This window comes from Pezoporus flaviventris, unplaced genomic scaffold (genome assembly GCF_033815535.1).
Source record: "Pezoporus flaviventris isolate CSIRO_AGI_PZ_B2104156 unplaced genomic scaffold, CSIRO_AGI_Pfla_v1 ptg000002l, whole genome shotgun sequence".
Lineage (NCBI taxonomy): Eukaryota > Metazoa > Chordata > Aves > Psittaciformes > Psittacidae > Pezoporus > Pezoporus flaviventris.
In genome coordinates this window covers 79,582,168-79,600,905 of record NW_026892550.1, presented here as the reverse complement: position 1 = coordinate 79,600,905, position 18,738 = coordinate 79,582,168, and the positions used below count along the sequence as shown (strand labels likewise).

General features: G+C 41.8%; 1 protein-coding gene across 1 annotated transcript in view; it reads left to right on the top strand.

Annotated features, from left to right (window-relative positions):
* PIK3C2G (phosphatidylinositol-4-phosphate 3-kinase catalytic subunit type 2 gamma) overlaps positions 1–18,738 on the top strand; it is a 207,892-nt gene that overhangs the window by 173,220 nt on the left and 15,934 nt on the right. Inside the window, exon 31 of the mRNA XM_061444643.1 lies at positions 11,237–11,331. Within this exon, the coding sequence (XP_061300627.1) occupies positions 11,237–11,331 (95 nt within the window). The remainder of the gene's footprint in view (positions 1–11,236; positions 11,332–18,738) is intronic.

The following is an 18,738-nucleotide window of genomic DNA, read 5'->3' as shown; positions in this document are numbered from 1 at the left end:
GGTAACTGCCCCCAGTTTATATAGTGGGCATGATGTGATGTAGTATGGAATACCTTTTTGGTTAGTTCATGTCAGGTGTCCTGTCTCTGCTTCCTCCCGGCTTCCCCTCCTCCCTGACAGAGCATGAGACTCAGAAAGTCCTTGGTCAGAGTAAACATTACTGAGCAGCAACTAAAAACATCGGTGTTATCAGTACTGTTCCCAGGCCGAAAGTCAAAAACACAGCGCTGCACCAGCTACTACGAAGGAAAAAAATGACTGCTACTGCTGAACCCAGGACAAGGTCACAACCTGGTCAGGGAGATTAATGTGTCTCTGTCCTCAAGACATATGGTTACAGAGGGATGTCTTTTTTTCCCTGCACAGGAACTCTGCCTCTTAAAATTTGGACACTTCAGTTCTAGACTGAGGCAAAACCTTTGTTTAACACAGAGGAAAAAAGCAACCAACCAAACAAAAAATAAAAACCTAAAATGCTCCCTTTGGCCTAGAAAACTCATCTCTATCAATTATTGATAGAATACCAGTAGCACACAATGTCCAAACCAGGAACTAATGAGTTAGACTCTAGAAACAGAGAACACGAGTGATGGGTTGAGTTACTGTGGCTGAGTCTCTTTGGTCTCTCAGCCTTTATGCAAGCAAATCGTCTTACTCTCAGTGGAGATCAATATAAAATAAAATGAATGCCCACTAGAAGCAGGTTATGAATTTTGATCAGGCAGCATCTTTCTCTTACACTGGTTAAATTTGTAAATGTTGTAGGTAATTACACTTACTAAAGTAAAATAAAAATTAAAATTTATGAATTTGTACTGTGCTCCTAGCAATGAAGAGATTAAAAATCAGTGCTAAATTTACTTTGACAAGAATACTGATTCAGTACGCCCAGTGGGGTGAATTCTGAATTATACTGAATATTATCAGCATTTCATTATACCAAGCTCACTACAGGGGAGTGAGAGCAGATATCAGGAATGATTTCACAGATAGCCTTCTATAAAGGCCCTTTAGAAAAAGGAAGAAAGAAAATGTATTAAAACCATTTTTATATCAATCTTGTTTATTTTTCTTCTCTTGAGATTCTATCTCCTGAAAATATTAGTAATTCAGACTGTTTAGCCAAAGTTATGAAATCATGAAGTCTTTGCCCTTGGTTTTAACAGTGCACAACCTAGGTCCAGTTCTGGCATGTTTGATTAGGGCCCCATGTATTTCAGATGGCTTCTGTCCATTTAGTGCAGTAGAGAAACTGGCTTTGTGCCCTTTTAAAGGAAAACAGATATGGTGTGCCTCTCCATGCAGAATGGTGGTCCTCATGGACTGTCCCTGAGCAGAACTGGCTATTTTATTTGTGTTACGTAGTGTTGCAGTTGCTTATTCTTGATGTAAAGTTTTTTGCCACAAGTTGCAATCCTACTTAAGTGCCATTTATGCTGTTTTGCTGGCCATAAACACCTCTTGCTGGATTGGAGGATGAAACTGTTGAGATGGTTAGTTAATGTATTTACCACTGAAGTCAGGTACCTTGGAGGCTTATAAACCCAAGCTGTATCTATCTAAAGCGGGCAGATGGTTAGCCTGGGGCATTCAACCCTGGCCCTGGGAAACCAAAAAAAAGGTCCAGTACCCTTTGATGCCAGACATCAAAACAGGCTGCCACTAAGAAGAAAGGTCTAAGAAAAATCTGAGGGCCCACAATAAATTGAAAAGCTTAACCCCATAATGGTAGTGCTGTTATGCGTATTTAATTAGCATTTTAACATTGTTTTGCAGTCCACATGTGAAGAGCAATGTGTTATTAAGTAATAGTTTTCCTGTTGATTTTGTCAGTCTTCTGTGTAACATCTTCACTTTTCGCATCTTATGCTTTGCACAAAGTGTAGTGCAGATCTAATTTTAAAACACTACTAATGAAAACATTGCACAAAAGATAGATTATAGAGCTCGTAGTTCTCCATCATGTAAGAAAAGACCACCTAGATAAAGAGAAGAACTTCATCCTTTGATGCAGGCATTGAACAACCTGGTTTAGTGGAAGGTGTACCTGCCTACAGCAGAGGGGTTGGAACTAGGTGATCTTTAAGGTCCCTTCCAAACCGTTATATGATTCTGTGATCCTAGACTACTCTGAAGATCCACAGTAGAAATCTGAGCAATAGTTGTCTTAATTTTGCCATTCAAAAAGAAGAAAGAACCCACAGTTTTCTAGTGTTTATGTTCCTTGATAAAAGAGATTATAAACTGGCACAGTGTTTGAGTTTTTCTGCAGTTTTCTGGCTGACTTCCACTGCAGAGTGCTGGGACACACAGGCACAATTCATATAGAAAAATGCTATGAGTGCTCCAGGGTCCTCATTTGGCATTTGACAGCTTTTACATTGACACCAATGAGCGAAGAATCAATCCCTGTGAGGGAAATCTTGCTTCAGCTGAAGTCAGTAGAGTTTTGTCCTCTATCTACAACAGACTAACATTTGGTCTTTGCCTATAATGGAGTACAAGTAGAGCATGACAGTTCCTAAAAACGCAGGGTCTGAGCTGAAGTCCATCTGCCCAAGCTGGGAAGTAATTATTGTATGTGTACTTTGTTATGATTTGAAGCTAAAATCATCTAGACTTCAAAAAGGCAATGATTTAGCACTGAATGTGGGAAAACCTAAAATGTAACAGTTGGATATAGCTACCAGTAACTGTCTTTTATTATAAATACAAGCAATAGAAGTTTCTTCCATTTCTCAGATTCTCTGCACTCTGTTATTTTTTTTCTTTCCTTTCCTTTTATTTTTGGTTTTATTTTTTCCATTAGTACTCAATTTATTACATAGCAAGAGCAAATGTTTTCATAATAGTCATGCCCATAGTGTGTGGTTTAGACTTCATTTTACACACCCTATTAGAAATGCATTTTCCCCTCCCATGTTTTTCATTATTTTCAGCCTGGTCAGAAACTTATTTACATTTGTTTTTTTTCCTAAAGAAATGCCAAATTCCTTGACTGAATATGAGCACTTGCACTATAAAACTTAAGTAATGCAGAAAAAGACACTGGTATTACTGGTGGGAGAGGAAAGGCACAGTGTTCAGCTGAATTCTAATGATGTAATTTAGCTCTGAAATCCACTGCTCTTGCTAAAGTACTCAGGGTGACCCACTGCAATTCACAAAATTAACAGAGCCCTGCACATGTTTTGTGCCCATATGTTAAAACACAACTTCCCTGTGTTACGCTGTGTTTGATGACCTAGGAGCCTACATTTTCTGTTGCAAATTAAAGCAAAAAAAAACTCACAACTTTAAAAAAAAAGAAAACCCACATATGGTAAAATGTCTTTGCATGATGGCAGGAATGACCAATTTTTGTGGGCTTTTTGTTACTCAGCATTGTCTTGTTCATGGAGTTTTCATGCCTTTTCTCTCCCTTCCTTTGTGTACAATAAGAAATGAACTCAAGTATAGTCTGGCTAAGTGATATTTCAAAGTTCCTAGAGGAGAATGACAAATGAAGAACTGCACCTCAGTCTGCCAAGTCCCAGCTTAGTGATTTCTTCGTAAGATTTCAATTCTTTAGGAGTCTGTTTCAGGCCCTTTTCTAATTAGGATGTTATTAAACATGTATTTTTGTAGTCCCTAAAGGGAAGAAATTGGAGGTGGATTTGTATTCTAAAAATCCACTTCAAACATCAGAAACTTGGAAGTGTTGATATCCAGGCTGCCTGGAAAAATTATATTATGGCAGTTGTATGTACACACTACATTATTTTTAATTCATTTTAGTTCCTTTCCTTAGGATAAATGACAATTGCACTAGCTCTCTGGTTGTCAATAGTGCATGACACCACTGTAATTCTATCAGCTTAGAAGTTATTTTAGCCTCTGTTCAGGCCAGAAGTTAGATATTTGGTTACTTCATAAAAATACAGACAACATGTCTTATTTATTATAACTTCCCCTCTGCTGAACAACAGAGTAAAGGCAGAGGAGAGGGAGTGTGATTTTTTGCTCTTACAACCCTGACTGTAAGAGCTGCAATGTACATGTGGAAAAGAGAGCAAGAGCACGACAGAGAGTTCACAGGTGTCTGCTAAGGCTGAAAGGAAGACATGGGAATCCTGTTTGCTATTGAGGATGAACAGTAGTGATACTCTCTAAAAAGCCTCTTCTTGCTAGTTCATAACCCTTGCTTGTGATGGTAGCTCTTTCATTATCATCCTTTCTCATTCATTCCTCTCCTTAAAAGATATGTTTCTATTTAAAGAATTAATAATGACTATATTGTTCTGTCTCATGTCATTACTTCACCCTGCAGAGGGTTTAAGACTGGTGTGTCAGTGGCAGATCCCAGTGTGCATGCAGAGGAGCAGGACTTTTCTGTCTGAGGTCTCAAGGTTAGCTACTTCTTTAACAGGGAAGCAGGCAGAACAGAGCCCTGCTCATGAGATCACTATTGTATTATAAGGTTAGCAGGACGGAGTTCTTATTTCTCAGTACGGTGAATATATAATAACAGTTGTAACACGTCTTTGGTCTAATTGAATGAAGCCCTGTTTGCATAAGTAAAACCAGTATAGTTCAAACAGCAGTGTATGGACTGTTTTTGATGATGACCACATGTGGATAACCCTAGGTCTCAAACTGAGAGAGACACTGTCCTGGGTTCAGCAGTAGCAGTCATGTTTTTTCCTTTGTGGTAGCTGGTGCAGTGCTGTGTTTTGACTTCCAGCCTGGGAACAGTGCTGGTGATACCGATGTTTTCGGTTGTTGCTAAGTGATGTTTACCCTGACCAAGGACTTTGTGAGGCTCATGCTCTGCCAGGGAGGAGGGGAAGCCGTGAGGAAGCAGAGACGGGGCGCCTGACCCAGGCTAGCCAGGGAGGTATTCCATACCACAGCACGTCATGCCCGGGGTGGGGGGTAACTGGGAGTTACCTGGAAGGACGCAGGTTTCCGGGTGGGACTCGTTTCTTGGCCAGTGGTATCGTATTCTCTTCCCTTGTTATTTTCCCTTATCATTGTTGTCGTTGGTGGTAGTGGTGGTGATTTGTGTTGTACATTGGTTGCTGGACTGTTCTTGTCTCAACCCGTGGGAGTTGCACTCTTTCAATCTTCCTCCCCGTTCCTCCGGGAGCGGGGAAGGGGAGAGCCCCGGGGGGGGGGGAGGTTCGATTGCTGTCAGCCCGGGACCACTCACTGGGAGTGAGTGAACAAGCTGTCTGGCTAGGGTTTAAACCACGACAGTTCTTTTGGCGCCCAACGTGGGGCACGAGGGGTTGAGATAATGACAGATCTGACCGGATTAATAGTCACTCGTCACAATGCTGATTTATTGGCTCTCAAGGTTGTTCCTCTTGATCTCACAGTTTCAGTATATCATATCTTACTTCCATCCAGTATTTGCTGTATTAGTGTTTTTCAAGTGTGGGGCTTGGGCTAAGGTTTTTGTCTCATTGTACTTTATGGTAATGACTTGTAATACAATAGAATCATTGATCACGAAACTGATCTGGCTTATGTTCCCAGTTTGGTCACCACCTTTATACTTTGGGAGGTATATAATAGAAGTGCTTAGCAATTACACATCTTTTTTCTCCTTCTCAGGTGCTCAACCTGTGAAGGAGACATCCTTTTACCCTCCCAGTCCTCCCCCCGAGACCATTTACATTTGAGAGTTTTGAAGTTTTTGAATGGTCTTTTAATGCTGTTGAGACTTGTTTGCTGATCGTGATGGGAATCACCATGCTAGCACGCATACAGAGTGTGTTTTGCCCACAACTGATTTCAAGAGTTAAGCAGAGTCAGGACTAGGTCTTGTCTGGGGTCAAACGACGATGTAGGAGGACCAAGAGATTTTCCCTGAGGCTGGACAGCCATGAGTGGCAGGGTGTGTGGGATAGTATGGGCAAGTATCTAGGTCAGTGGGCTCCTCCAGTACTTTGGAATTTCACTACCGAGCAACTGCAAAATCCAGAAGAATTAGTAAAACTCTTAATTGAGGTGTGTGGTCATTCTGGCCATACCAGAGATGGACAAATCATGGCAACGTGCTGGGGCTTGGCCTATGCTTACAGGGCCTTGTTCAACACTATCCAGCACCTTCAAAAGGAAAAGAATGTCGGCAGATCTGAGGGCAAAGCAACATTCAGCGCAGCTACTCCAGCTCCAGGCACAGCAGCTTCACCACCCCCAGCGACAAGTACAGTCGCTACTCAAACTTTGGCTGCAATGAACTGCGCAGCTACCCCAGTGGCAAGTACAGCAGCTGCTCAGACTTCGACTGCAACAGGCAGCGTGGTTACCCCAGCTCCAAGCACAGCAGCTACACCACCCCCAGCAGCAAGTACAGTCGCTACTCAAAACCACAGTGATAATCACTGCAGCCAAACCAGAGGACCAATTCGTACCAATATCAGTTGCCCCTGTACGCAAGAAAACAAGCAAAAAAGAGGCAAAAAAGGGTGAAGCAAGATGAAGAAACAATGAATTCACCACCCGGTCCAGCATCTGATCAGGAGTCATCATCACATGACAAAGAAGAAGAAGAAGACGTAACTTCTCGACCTCGGACCTCAACTGAGCTGCGGAATATGCGAAAAGATTTTACCCGTCAACCAGGGGAGCACATCATCACCTGGTTACTCTGATGCTGGGACAAGGAGGCCGATGGTCACGAACTAGAAAGTACAGAAGCCAAGCAGCTGGGATCACTTGCTAGAGAAGGGGGAATTGACAAAGCAATTGCAAGAGAGAAAAAGTCCCTCAGTCTTTGGAGGCAGGTCTTGGCAGCTGTGAAAGAAAGGTTTCTGTACAAGGACGATGTTATGAGTCGTTCGGCCAAGTGGACTACTATAGACAAAGGCATCCAGTCTCTGAGGGAATCAGCCATTGTAGAGATGATCTATCACATCAAGCCGAATAACGGGGATACACCCATAGATCCAGATGAAGTTGAATGTACACGACCCATGTGGCGAAAACTCACACGGAATGCAGTCATCGTATGCTCATTCATTGGCAACAGTAACCTGGAATGACATAGTACCACATAGTGGATGAAATGGTTCATAAACTCTGAGAGTTCAAAGACAATCTTACCCCTTCCATCATCTCAGCTGTGGAAAAAACTGTCCCAGGACCTCAAACAATTGAGGGACGATCTATCTGATTTATCCAGCTCCTCACGTGTACCAACACACGTCTCAGCTATTAACAAAAGGCGTCCTATTGTTCGACAGAGGAGATACAGGAGGTATACGCCATGGGCTACCCTATGGTTTTGCCTGCGGGATCATGGAGAAGACATGACAAAGTGGGATGGAAAACCTACTTCAGCTTTGGAGGAACGGGTGAGTGAACTGAAGAGGGGAGCAAGGGCCAAGACTGATAGTCCCATGAGAGCTACGGCTTCAGTCTCTGGTGAGCAGTTTCCCAGATGGAGTGGAAGAGCTGATTTTACTCCAGCTCCTGTGATAATGAAGAATAATCCCTTTTACCACTACTTAAGTGTCCAACGCTGTGATGACCATTAGAGGGGCCCTGCCTCCAGCCAGGTGGAGGTAGGGGACAATCGGATTTACTGGACCGTGTGGATCAGATGGCCTGGCACATCAGTCCCACAGAAGTATAAGGCTCTAGTAGATAGCGGTGCACAGTGTACCCTGATGCCATCAAGCTGTCAAGGGGCGGAACCCATCTATATTTCTGGAGTGACAGGAGGATCCCAAGAGTTGACTGTGCTGGAGGCTGAGATCAGCCTGACTGGGAGGGACTGGCAAAAGCACCCTATTGTGACTGGTCCAGAGGCTCCATGCATCCTCGGCATAGACTACCTCAAGAGAGGGCAAAGATTTCGGAATGTCACCAGAGGAGGAGGTGGTGCGCGCTGAAGAGGCCCCACCATATAATAAACTATCAGAAAGTGAAAAGCAGTATGCCTTGTTTACTGATGGCTCTTGCCGTATTGTGGGAAAGCATCAGAGATGGAAGGCAGCTGTATGGAGTCCTGGACGACAAGTTGCAGAAACTGCTGACGGAGAGGGTGAATCGAGTCAGTTTGCCGAGGTGAAAGCCATCCAGCTGGCCCTGGACATTGCTGAATGAGAAAAGTGGCCAGTACTTTACCTCTATACTGACTCATGGATGGTGGCAAATGCCCTGTGGTGGTGGTTGAAGCAGTGGAAGCAGAGCAACTGGCAAGGCAGAGGTAAACCCATCTGGGCTGCTGCACTGTGGAAAGATATTGCTGCCAGGGTGCAGAACCTGGTGGTGAAGGTACGTCATGTAGATGCCCATGTACCCAAGAGTCGGGCCACTGAGGAACACCAGAACAACCAACAAGTGGATAAAGCGGCTAAGATTGAAGTGGCTCAGATGGACTTAGAATGGCAACATAAAGGTGAATTATTTTTGGCCCGGTGGGCCCATGACACTTCAGGCCATCAGGGCAGAGATGCAACATACAGATGGGCCTGTGATTGTGGGGTGGACTTAACAATGGACACTATTGCCCAGGTTATTCATGAGTGTGAAACATGTGCTGCAATTAAACAAGCCAAGCGGTTAAAGCCTCTTTGGTATGGAGGACGATGGTTGAAGTATAAATATGGGGAGGCCTGGCAGATTGACTGTATCACACTGCCCCCAACCCGCCAAGGCAAGCATCATGTGCTTACCATGGTGGAAGCAACCACCGGGTGGCTGGAAACATACACTGTGCCCCATACCACTGCCCGGAACACCATCCTAGGCCTTGAGAAACAGATTTTGTGGCAACACGGCACCCCAGAGAGAATTGAGTCAGACAATGGGACTCATTTCCGGTATAACCTTATAGACACTTGGGCCAAAGAGCATGGCATTGAGTGGGTGTATCACATCCCCTACCATGCACCAGCCTCTGGGAAAATCGAACGGTACAATGGGCTGTTAAAAACTACACTGAGAGCAATGGGTGGGGGAACTTTCAAGCATTGGGATACACACTTACCAAAGGCCACCTGGTTGGTCAACACCAGAGGATCTGCCAACAGGGCTGGCCCAGCCCAGTCATAACTTTTACATATTGTAGAGGGGGACAAAGTTCCCGTGGTGCATATGAAGAATTTGCTGGGGAAGACAGTCTGGGTTATTCCTGCTTCAGGTAAAGGCAAACCCACTCGTGGGATTGCTTTTGCTCAGGGACCTGGATATACTTGGTGGGTAATACGGGAAGATGGGGAAGTCCGATGTATACCTCAAGGGGATTTGATTTTAGGAGAAAACAGCCAATGAACTTAATTGTATGCTGTTGCCTGCTGTAATACTTTTATAGCCCATCAACTAGATGTCTCCAGGTGACCAGAGACTAGCCCCAACCATCATGCCAACAGAGAATGAACTTTGATAGAACTGGATGAGTTCCGCAGTAAAGGAACGACCAGCATCAGCAGGCAACGATCAAATACTGCACACAGCTTTTCCTGCCCTGAAAGATTGTTACAAGAGATGGAACCTGACATCATGGACCGAATGGTCTCGGCAGCATTATAGGGATTGGTCCATGTGCTAAGAAAATGATTTTTTTTCTCTTGGTCTGTGTGTATATGGATGTATATATGTGGGAGAGCGATGGTGTATTGAAAATGTGGGATCTGAGCATGATGTGAATGGTATGGAATAAGGGGTGGATAATGTCCTGGGTTCACATGTGGATAACCCTAGGTCTCAAACTGAGAGAGACACTGTCCTGGGTTCAGCAGTAGCAGTCATGTGTCTCCTTCGTGGTAGCTGGTGCAGTGCTGTGTTTTGACTTCCAGCCTGGGAGCAGTGCTGGTGATACCGATGTTTTTGGTTGTTGCTAAGTGATGTTTACCCTGACCAAGGACTTTGTGAGGCTCATGCTCTGCCAGGGAGGAGGGGAAGCCGGGAGGAAGCAGAGACGGGGCGCCTGACCCAGGCTAGCCAGGGAGGTATTCCATACCACAGCACGTCATGCCCGGGGTGGGGAGTAACTGGGAGTTACCTGGAAGGACACAGGCTTCTGGGTGGGACTCGTCTCTTGGCTGGTGGTATCGTATTCTCTTCCCTTGTTATTTTCCCTTATCATTGTTGTCATTGGTAGTAGCGGTGGTGATTTGTGTTGTACATTGGTTGCTGGACTGTTCTTGTCTCAACCCGTGGGAGTTGCACTCTTTCAATCTTCCTCCCCGTTCCTCCAGGAGCGGGGAAGGGGAGAGCCCCGGGGGCGGGGGAGGGGGGGGCCCTCGATTGCTGTCAGCCTGGGACCACTCACTGGGAGTGAGTGAACAAGCTGTCTGGCTAGGGTTTAAACCACGACAGGCACAAAACTGGCACAAAGTGGCTTATGTCCACCCTCCTCCTTGCTTAACACTGCAAAGTAAGAAGGTCAGATAGATATTGAGGAGAGGTTGTTGAGTTCTGCATTACCTGGCATACTGTGGTGAAAGCCTTCTGTATTTCCACTGCTGTCTCTGTGGGGCAGGTAATTCACATTACTTGCCCAACTTCAAGGACACACCTTTTTGGCAGTGAAGACTGCTGGCTCAGTGCCTCCAGCAGAAAGAAGGAACAGGATATGCTTAGTCATTTCTTCCACATTCTGAGACTGGTCTTTCTGGCTTGGAAACTGAAAAATGTTGGTTTTTTTTTTCAGTGGGAACATAATCAAACTCTGTAAATGCATCTTAGTAGAAAAATGTATGAAAGCAATGGGTTGCATGAAAAGCAGCCTGGAACAGAAAAAATACAGAATGAAGAAGGGAGAATTTATATATGACAGATATAAAAGTTGTTTCTATTAACAGTTGTTTTGGAATTTGTCTGGAAGCCTGCTTTTTTGCTCTTTTGCCTTTTTTTTTAAATTTCTGTTGGAGAAGAATAAAAGAAAAAAGACAATGTTTTTAACCAGACAGAAGACTTGCAACAATACTGCCTCCTGCCATGAATGATTGCCAACCCTCCCCCTTCAATTATTTGTTACTCAAGCATAAATTTCCCACTGAAAATCAGATTGATGGCAATTAGAAAACAAAAAAAACCTCACTGTCATTGTATAAAAATTGAGCACTTCCTGTCAGACCACTTTCTTCCACCACACTCTTTATCCATGTTTTCTAATTTCAATCCTGCTTTAAGCACACAGTAGGTTCTTTTTATGTATTAGTTCCTGTGTAGTGCAATATTTTACAGATGTACTTCTGCTAAGCTGTTAACTCTAAAATGAAACTATGGCCTTTTTTAGGTCCTCAGTCAACTGATCATAAACCTGGAGTACAATTAGTCATATCCTATGAGAGCACCCGTCTGACAATAATGTTGAAACACATGAGGAATATTGTGAGTATTTTTATCACAGTCTGTAACTTATAATAAATCCGTGCATTTGCAGAGTACTGTGAAAACATTAATCCTCAAACATCCTTTGTAGGGTAACTTAATTTTAACTCAAAATAATGACAGTGCTGTTCTGTCATCATTTAACACTTGTTTTCTTCCTTTGAGCTCGCTCAGTACAGGGATGGCACAGATAACAGAAACTGGGTTTCCTGAATGGTTGGTAATGGCCTTTTCCAGGCTACACAGAAAACCTTTTTGTATCACTATTTTGGCCCTTTCAGCTGATGCATTTTGATAACAGACAGAAAAAAGGCATCGTGCAGTAGCATGACTTTTTGTAGGCTATCAGTCTGGCATTATGGATTGTATATCCATACATTTCTCTCAAGTCCAGCATGACATCAATGAACAGGGAAGAGCTCACCAGGGTGGTGTACTTTAAGAAGCAATGTAGTTTGGTGGGGTGATGCTCAGCTTTGTAAGATGCTCTCTGTCACGAGGCTAAGTGGTAAATGCTGCATGTTCCTGAAGCCAGACTATGAGAGGGGGAAGCTGGCAGCAGTCCTGCAGCACAAGACAGGTGAAACTGGCTCATGAGGATGTCTTGAGAGATGTAGCTGGTGCCGTGTGTGAGCTCTCGGCTGAAGCAGCACGTCTGCTGTTTCATAATGAGTTTGGCCGCCTAGTTGTGCTCTTGAATTCCCAGTGGCTCAGGTCTCAAGTAATGGCTGTGGAGGAGAGATCCTTCTCTACCTTTGTCTAGCTAGGAGCTAAAAGCATTTATTAACTGTTGCGGGTTCTCATTGCATACACTGATGCCACCTCCATCCCAAACTGGATTACAATTGCTTTCCCAAAATGGGGCCAAACTGAAGAGCTTATGTGAGCACCAGCCAGTAATGAAATGAGGCTGAATGTTTAATTAGTTGTATGAGACACATGAGGCTTACACAGCTCCAGCTGTTCTCTATTGGCTGCTTCAGCTTCTGATTTGCAATTCAAGCGTGTTCGTTTTGGTCTATAACATCCAATACATCTCTGTCCTGAGATACCTGTCTTTTGTTATGTGTGCCACCTTGACAGGTAAGATCAGCCTCTACTGACAGGTCCAATTTATACAAACTTTATCTCCTGCATATAGTATAAAACCCCACTTTTTTTTTTTTTCCTGTTATGCATTTTACAGGTAAGTGACTTTGATAAACATATGTTAAAGTTCTAGTTGGTGGGAGGGGTATATTTAAATGATTGCCGTGCTGATGATGTCACTGTGAGTCCAGGCAGGTGCTGTAGAGATGCATACAAACAGAGACGCAGATGTCAGAAATAGTCTTTCCCCTTCTTTCTGTCATTTAAAACCTATAGGTTCCTAACTGTGTTCTTTAACTTAGAAAGTTCCATCCATTTAATTAAATGAAAATAAATTACAGCATAGTATCTATGTTTAGCAAACATAAAATCCAGGCAATCATTATGGAAAGGGAGAATACAACCTTAAGTTATGGTGTCACTCTTGAAAGTAGGTGACTTAAATCTTACTTTCAGAGAAGTGGTAAGGTCCAATTCAGAAAGACAAACAATGATTCATGACTCAAAAATAAGGTCATTGTTTTAGAACCCTAACTTAGGCAATCGTGTTTTTAAATCCTGGGCTTTCAATTCCTTTTTCCATCTGGCTATCCATATATTGTCATCTGATCTGAAATATGAAATAGTAGTGCTTTGGGGTGCTGTGATACTGGACTGCCTTCAGACTAGTAACTTAAAAGGTTTTTTATCCCATTAGTAATCTTCTCATTTTTCTAGTCACATAGAGCAATCTCTCTGGCGTGCTTTTTCCTTTTCCTTTTCTTTCCTTTTCCTTTTCTTCCTTTTCCTTTTCCCTTTCCTTTTCCCTTTCCTTTCTTCCTTTCCTTTTCCCTTTCCTTTCTTCCTTTCCCTCCCTTTCCCCTTTTCCCCTTTCCCCTTTTCCTCTTTCCCCTTTCCCTTTCCTTTTTTTGCTTTTTTTGGTTGAGCTGAACAGGGATTTTATAAATATGCCAAGATCATATCTTATTCAAGATATGTTAAAGCTATTTCAGGTATAGTCAGTCTTCTGCAATGTCTCACTAATTACATTTTAGTGGTTCATCTGCATGGAGATTACTTTGCTATCTTGTTTTATTTCATAATTTATAGTAAATAATTTTTGTGCTGCTCTTCCCCATTTAATTTATCTCTTTTAGGGATTTTATATGTTCAGATGTGAAAATAATTGTAGTGGAACAAATTAATCCCAAATGTAGCTTCACAGAACTGACAAGAATTGTGATAGAGACTTTCGATTCATGAAAATAAATTTTATTTAGTATTTGTATATTTACTTCTAAGGGGTTTAATAGGAGATCTACATCCTGCTGTGCAAATCCTATATTAGTGATGTTCATTGCCATTGTCAGGTGTCACATAAGTTTTTTAAAGGAGGAAATCAGAAGAGTACAATGCTATTACTTTGCAGGACGTTTTCATAAAGGTAACCCCATTCATGTGGGATGTCAGAGACAAAAAATGCTATAGCAGTTGAGAGAGTATTAGTCTGGTGCAGACAAGCCAGAGGTCTGTCTGATGTGAGTGCATGGATGGACTCCACAGTGCAAGCACTTTTGATCTAATGCATCCACATGAGCCAGTTTTCTTGCAGATCAACAGGTCATTCATCCCTATATCTGCTTCAGAATATCCTCTCCCTTGCCACTGCAACATTCCAGTCAGGTGTTACAAAAGACAGTCCTACTTGAAGAAAACTCTATCAAAAATTCTTCAAAGACCAACAGTAGAGAAGAACAGCCTGATAGATTTTGTGACTGGAAAGGACCATTAATCTAATCTAACCTCCTGTAAAGCACAAGCTATATTTTTTCACTGAGAAAATCCTTGCATCTAGACCAGCAATGCCACCAAAGAGACTGTTTGAGCAGAGAGGTGTTAAGACTGCTTGTGAATGTTTGTCTACGGTTTAAGATTGGGTGCGCAATGAAGACGGGTTCTATTAATAGACATTTATAAGATACTAACGATGCTTCAGTCTCAAGAGTTTCCTCAGCAATTCATAGTTTTATTTGAATCCTGTGATTCTGCAAGTCAAGTGACTCACATCAGACTGCTTTCACTTATGATTTGAATGGCATCACCAAGATTGCTAAGGAAAAAAACACCTTTAAATCCAATTTTTGAACATACAAAAGCCACAGTGCTAATAAAATGCAATTTTCCAAACATATATATTATATAATTTCAAATCAGCTTCTTCGGGCATTATTTGCTCCACTCAAATGCAGACAATACAGCACTGGGCACTTCATGCATAGGCAGTACAGCCAATATTACCTTGATAAAGTGAAGGGGGGCTAGAAGAAAACCTTTGTGTAGGGATGAAAGCCATAGGGGTTATATGGTGAGACCAGGAGAGTTTGAGGTCACAGAAGATGCGGCAGCTGGAGAGGATGAGACACAGTAGGCTTCTACAAACACAATATCACAGTACCAGGCAAAGTGCACTAAGTGGTCTTAGGAGGAAGATACAGGAGAACCAGGGGAGGTTTGTTTTGGCGTGTAAAAGGACTTGTTAGCTAAGAACAAAAACAGTCTGTTTGTGGCAGCACAATACCCAGAAAGGCAGGAGTAAGAGCACAGGGGTATTGCTAGGAAGAAAGCCTGAGAGTCTACCTTAAAAATGTAGACTCCTGGACCTGTGTAAATCTGTGGAGGTGGATTTATGAAAACGAAAGACACATAGGTTTTGAACTCAATCCTCAAGACTAGTTCCATTCATCTGTATTAACCAGCACAGAGAATGAGGGATATCAATACCATGCCAAATCATACACAGAACAGACTATGTACTAGCTTAGTACTGCACAGCCAGAAGCAGCCAGGCTATCTACTGCTGCACTGCTAGGCTTGTTCATCTTCTCAAGAAGACACCAGAGGAAAAAGAAATAGCCCTTTCTCAAGTTCAGAAAAGGTTGGCTGATATATTTCTTTTTCTGCTTCACAGAGAGCCAGAAGGGAACAGTGTTCAGTACTGGCTCAGGAGGAAGTCTCCTTTGTCTGCTGACTTCATTGCCATGACTTCAGGCATGCCCTGTTTTTCTAGATAAGCAGCTAAACTTCCAATCCTCGCTGCTAAACATCTTTGCCCATTACTTCTTGTGGATGGAATAACTCCTCAGGGTAGTGGGGAGGAGAAATAAAGCCAACTAATCCTGAACTTCATGCCAATAAATGTAAAATGTTACAAGAATTCAGGAAAGCATGTGTGGGTGATGAACTTGCAACTAATTTTATAGGGGGAAAATTTTCTGCAAGAAAAATAGACTCCTACAGTACTTTCCAAAACTACTTCCAGCTTTCCTTTTAGAAAAGCTCCGAAGCTGTCATGTAGTACTCTCAGTGAATAATGATTTTGGGTTAGCTGATGTGTGGGTGACAGATTAGCAATCAGCTTTGGGCTTACACAGACATCCAGCCTCTTTCCGTTTTGTGTCCTACACCATCTGAGTACAAATGGCTTCCAAAAATGTTGTGAGACATGATGGCTTAAATGTGTTGGGAAGAAAGGTGAGAGCCAAGCTCTTCCTAAACCACGGAGATGAAATCTGTTTCTAAGCCTGCAGGTGAAGGGCTGTAGGGAAGTTCCCATGTACAGTACAGGTTGATGCTTCACTGCCTTTGCTGGGTTTTGTCTCTAGCTTGAGGTCAGTCAGGGATGGGGATTTTTGTTCAGTCTCAGTTGGTTCCCATTATTCCTTTCATTGGTCCACTATCTTTTATGCTTTATGAATATCATTATATAGGTTAAAATGGAAAATATATTACCTGCCAGCAACGCAGTGCCTGCCAATTAAATAAAAGCTACATTATCCTTTCAGAATATTATGAGTGTATCCTGCTTTGCTTTACTGTGGCCCATGGATCACCCAACAAGTACTGGGAGGAAGTTACATAGGTAAGCCAAACCTGGTCAGTCATCCAGGGTTGGAAAACAAGTGGAAAAATTCTCTCTGAGCTGAACAAAAGTTATTCAGAAAGTATTAATGACAGAATGAAATCAGTAGCTTGGCTGATGGAGGGATATGACACATTCAGATGGAGTTCTCTGTAGACTGGCAGAGAAAAATAGAGTAAAACACTATGGAAAGAAAGCTCTTGTGCTAAGTAGTTTATCATAGACTCTGGATTTAATTTTATATTCATAGAAAATGCTTTTGCATTAAAATTTAATGGAAATTAGCTTAGATAGACTATGTCCTCTTTTGGACTGAAATATACCTGTAAACAAAGTGTACTACTACTCAGTAGTAGTTTAAATTAGAAAGGGATGAGGTTTGTTTCTTGTGGCAGAGGGATTACTGTTGGATTCCAATATATTTGTTATGAAAGGTGTTTGACAAATTTCTGTTGTACAAAAAGTTGTTATTATTTCTTGTTAAACCCTTTAATCTGTCACAGTCATAATACTGCCTCAGCCCTAAATTCTAACTGCTAATTTTTAAATAAGTAATTCCCTGCATAGCTGATAGATGTTGAATAAGGGGAAAAAAACAAAACTCAAGAGTGAGTTCTGTTTAATAATGTGAGTGATCTGGTAGATGAAGGTGAACATAAATTAAATTTGCCACTGGTTGCAAATGAAGAAAACATTAAAAATAGGGTAGACAGAGCAAGATCAAGAGAATAAAAGTAACTTCCAAAAGCCTTCAACCAGCTTGGATAAATGAGAAGTATTTCCTCAGGGAAATATACATCTATATCTCACGGTAATGTGAAGATAAAACAAGCAAATGGTGAGACATGAGGTTGCTATGAGAGATGCCAATGAGATGCCAGGCCAGATCCTGGTTTCATGGTGCAGAAAGTAGTTCATCTTTATAAGGCTTTGACAGTAAAATATTTCTCTCAGGACATTTTTATTTTAAACTAGAATACAAAATCAAAGAACAGTTCTTAGTAGGGTGACTTGGGAGTGATTGATTCTTAAGGAGTTATTTATTGTTACTAAACTTAGTTAAGAACAGACTAACAAGAACACAAGTCAATTGTGCAGATATTTAAGGGAAAAGACAGCAAGGTTCAAGAGGAATTATTTAGAACATCGAGCAATGGGGTCAGTAGAAATCATGGCAGGTAATCAAGGAACAGAAATTGCATGCATTGTATAATGAAGTTCTTTCTTACAAAGGGAAATGGCAAGCTGTAGAATAATCTAAAGGAAAGCGGAGGGAATCTCTGTACAGTTTGAGAAATTTAAAACAGTCTGGACCTGACATATATATATATTTCCTTAAATAATTAAGAAACTTAAAAGGAAAATAGGGTGAAGACACTGATAATAGTGTCACGATTTCTTTATGCGTTTTTATATTCCCTTACTATCTGTGCCTAGGCAAGAAGAGAAAAGTGTATGTATGTGACAGAAAGATAGAAACAGAACAACAGCATTTGCTTATGTTTCTTTTCACAAAGGCTAATTTTTTTCTCATGCCCTCCAGCAAGCAATGGTGTTAATCTGGAGTGATTTCAAAGGAAAAGCGAAATGGGGATTTGTCTTAAGTTTTTGTTCTCCCCTGTGCTTTGTTCAAGAGACAAGAAATTCTGGGATCTATGTTTCTTAAGGCCCAAACTAGATCAGTCTTATCTCAGCCAGTGTCATAGAATCTGCGATTAAATATTTATCTGAAAATTAAGTGTTCCAAGCACAACGATAAAGCAGGGTTGAGAGCAATGGAATTCACCTCCTTTTACACGCTTGGTGTCAATTCTGGAATAAAAGTTTCGGAGACTTGTTCATGAAATCTGCTCTCTGCATTCTATGCTCTGCACAAAAATCACTTACCTGTAAAATAATACAATTTTAAAGCATGACTGAACCTTGACTTCTTTCATCTATGCAAAAAAGGAGAGTTTAAATGGCTTGAAGATAGTAATACAGCATGTGGTTCAGGATTCTAGAACACATCCTTCTCTTTTGGAAAAAGTCTTCAGTGTTGTTCAGATCTTTTACTGGGAATTATACATACAATACATTCATACTTCTGGTTATACAGTCTCCTTCTTTTACATTATTTTTGCAGTCTCCTTCTTTTACATTATTTTTGCAGCCTTCATAACTTTTGTACCACATGGTGCAATGTGGAGCACCCAGTAGTCTAGTCTTAGTGAAATATCAGAGGGGTAACAAGAGCTCATGAACTAGACTTAAGCTTTAAGTGAGATGGGTAGGGACACAAGCCGTTCTAAGATATCTTCGTTGTTAATTCAGGAACAGTAGTAAATGCACACAAATCTGTATCATTACTTGCTGGAGCTAAACTCTAGCCTTCCTTGTCTGCTACTGCCAGTGGCCAGTAAAAAGCAAGAGGCTGTTTT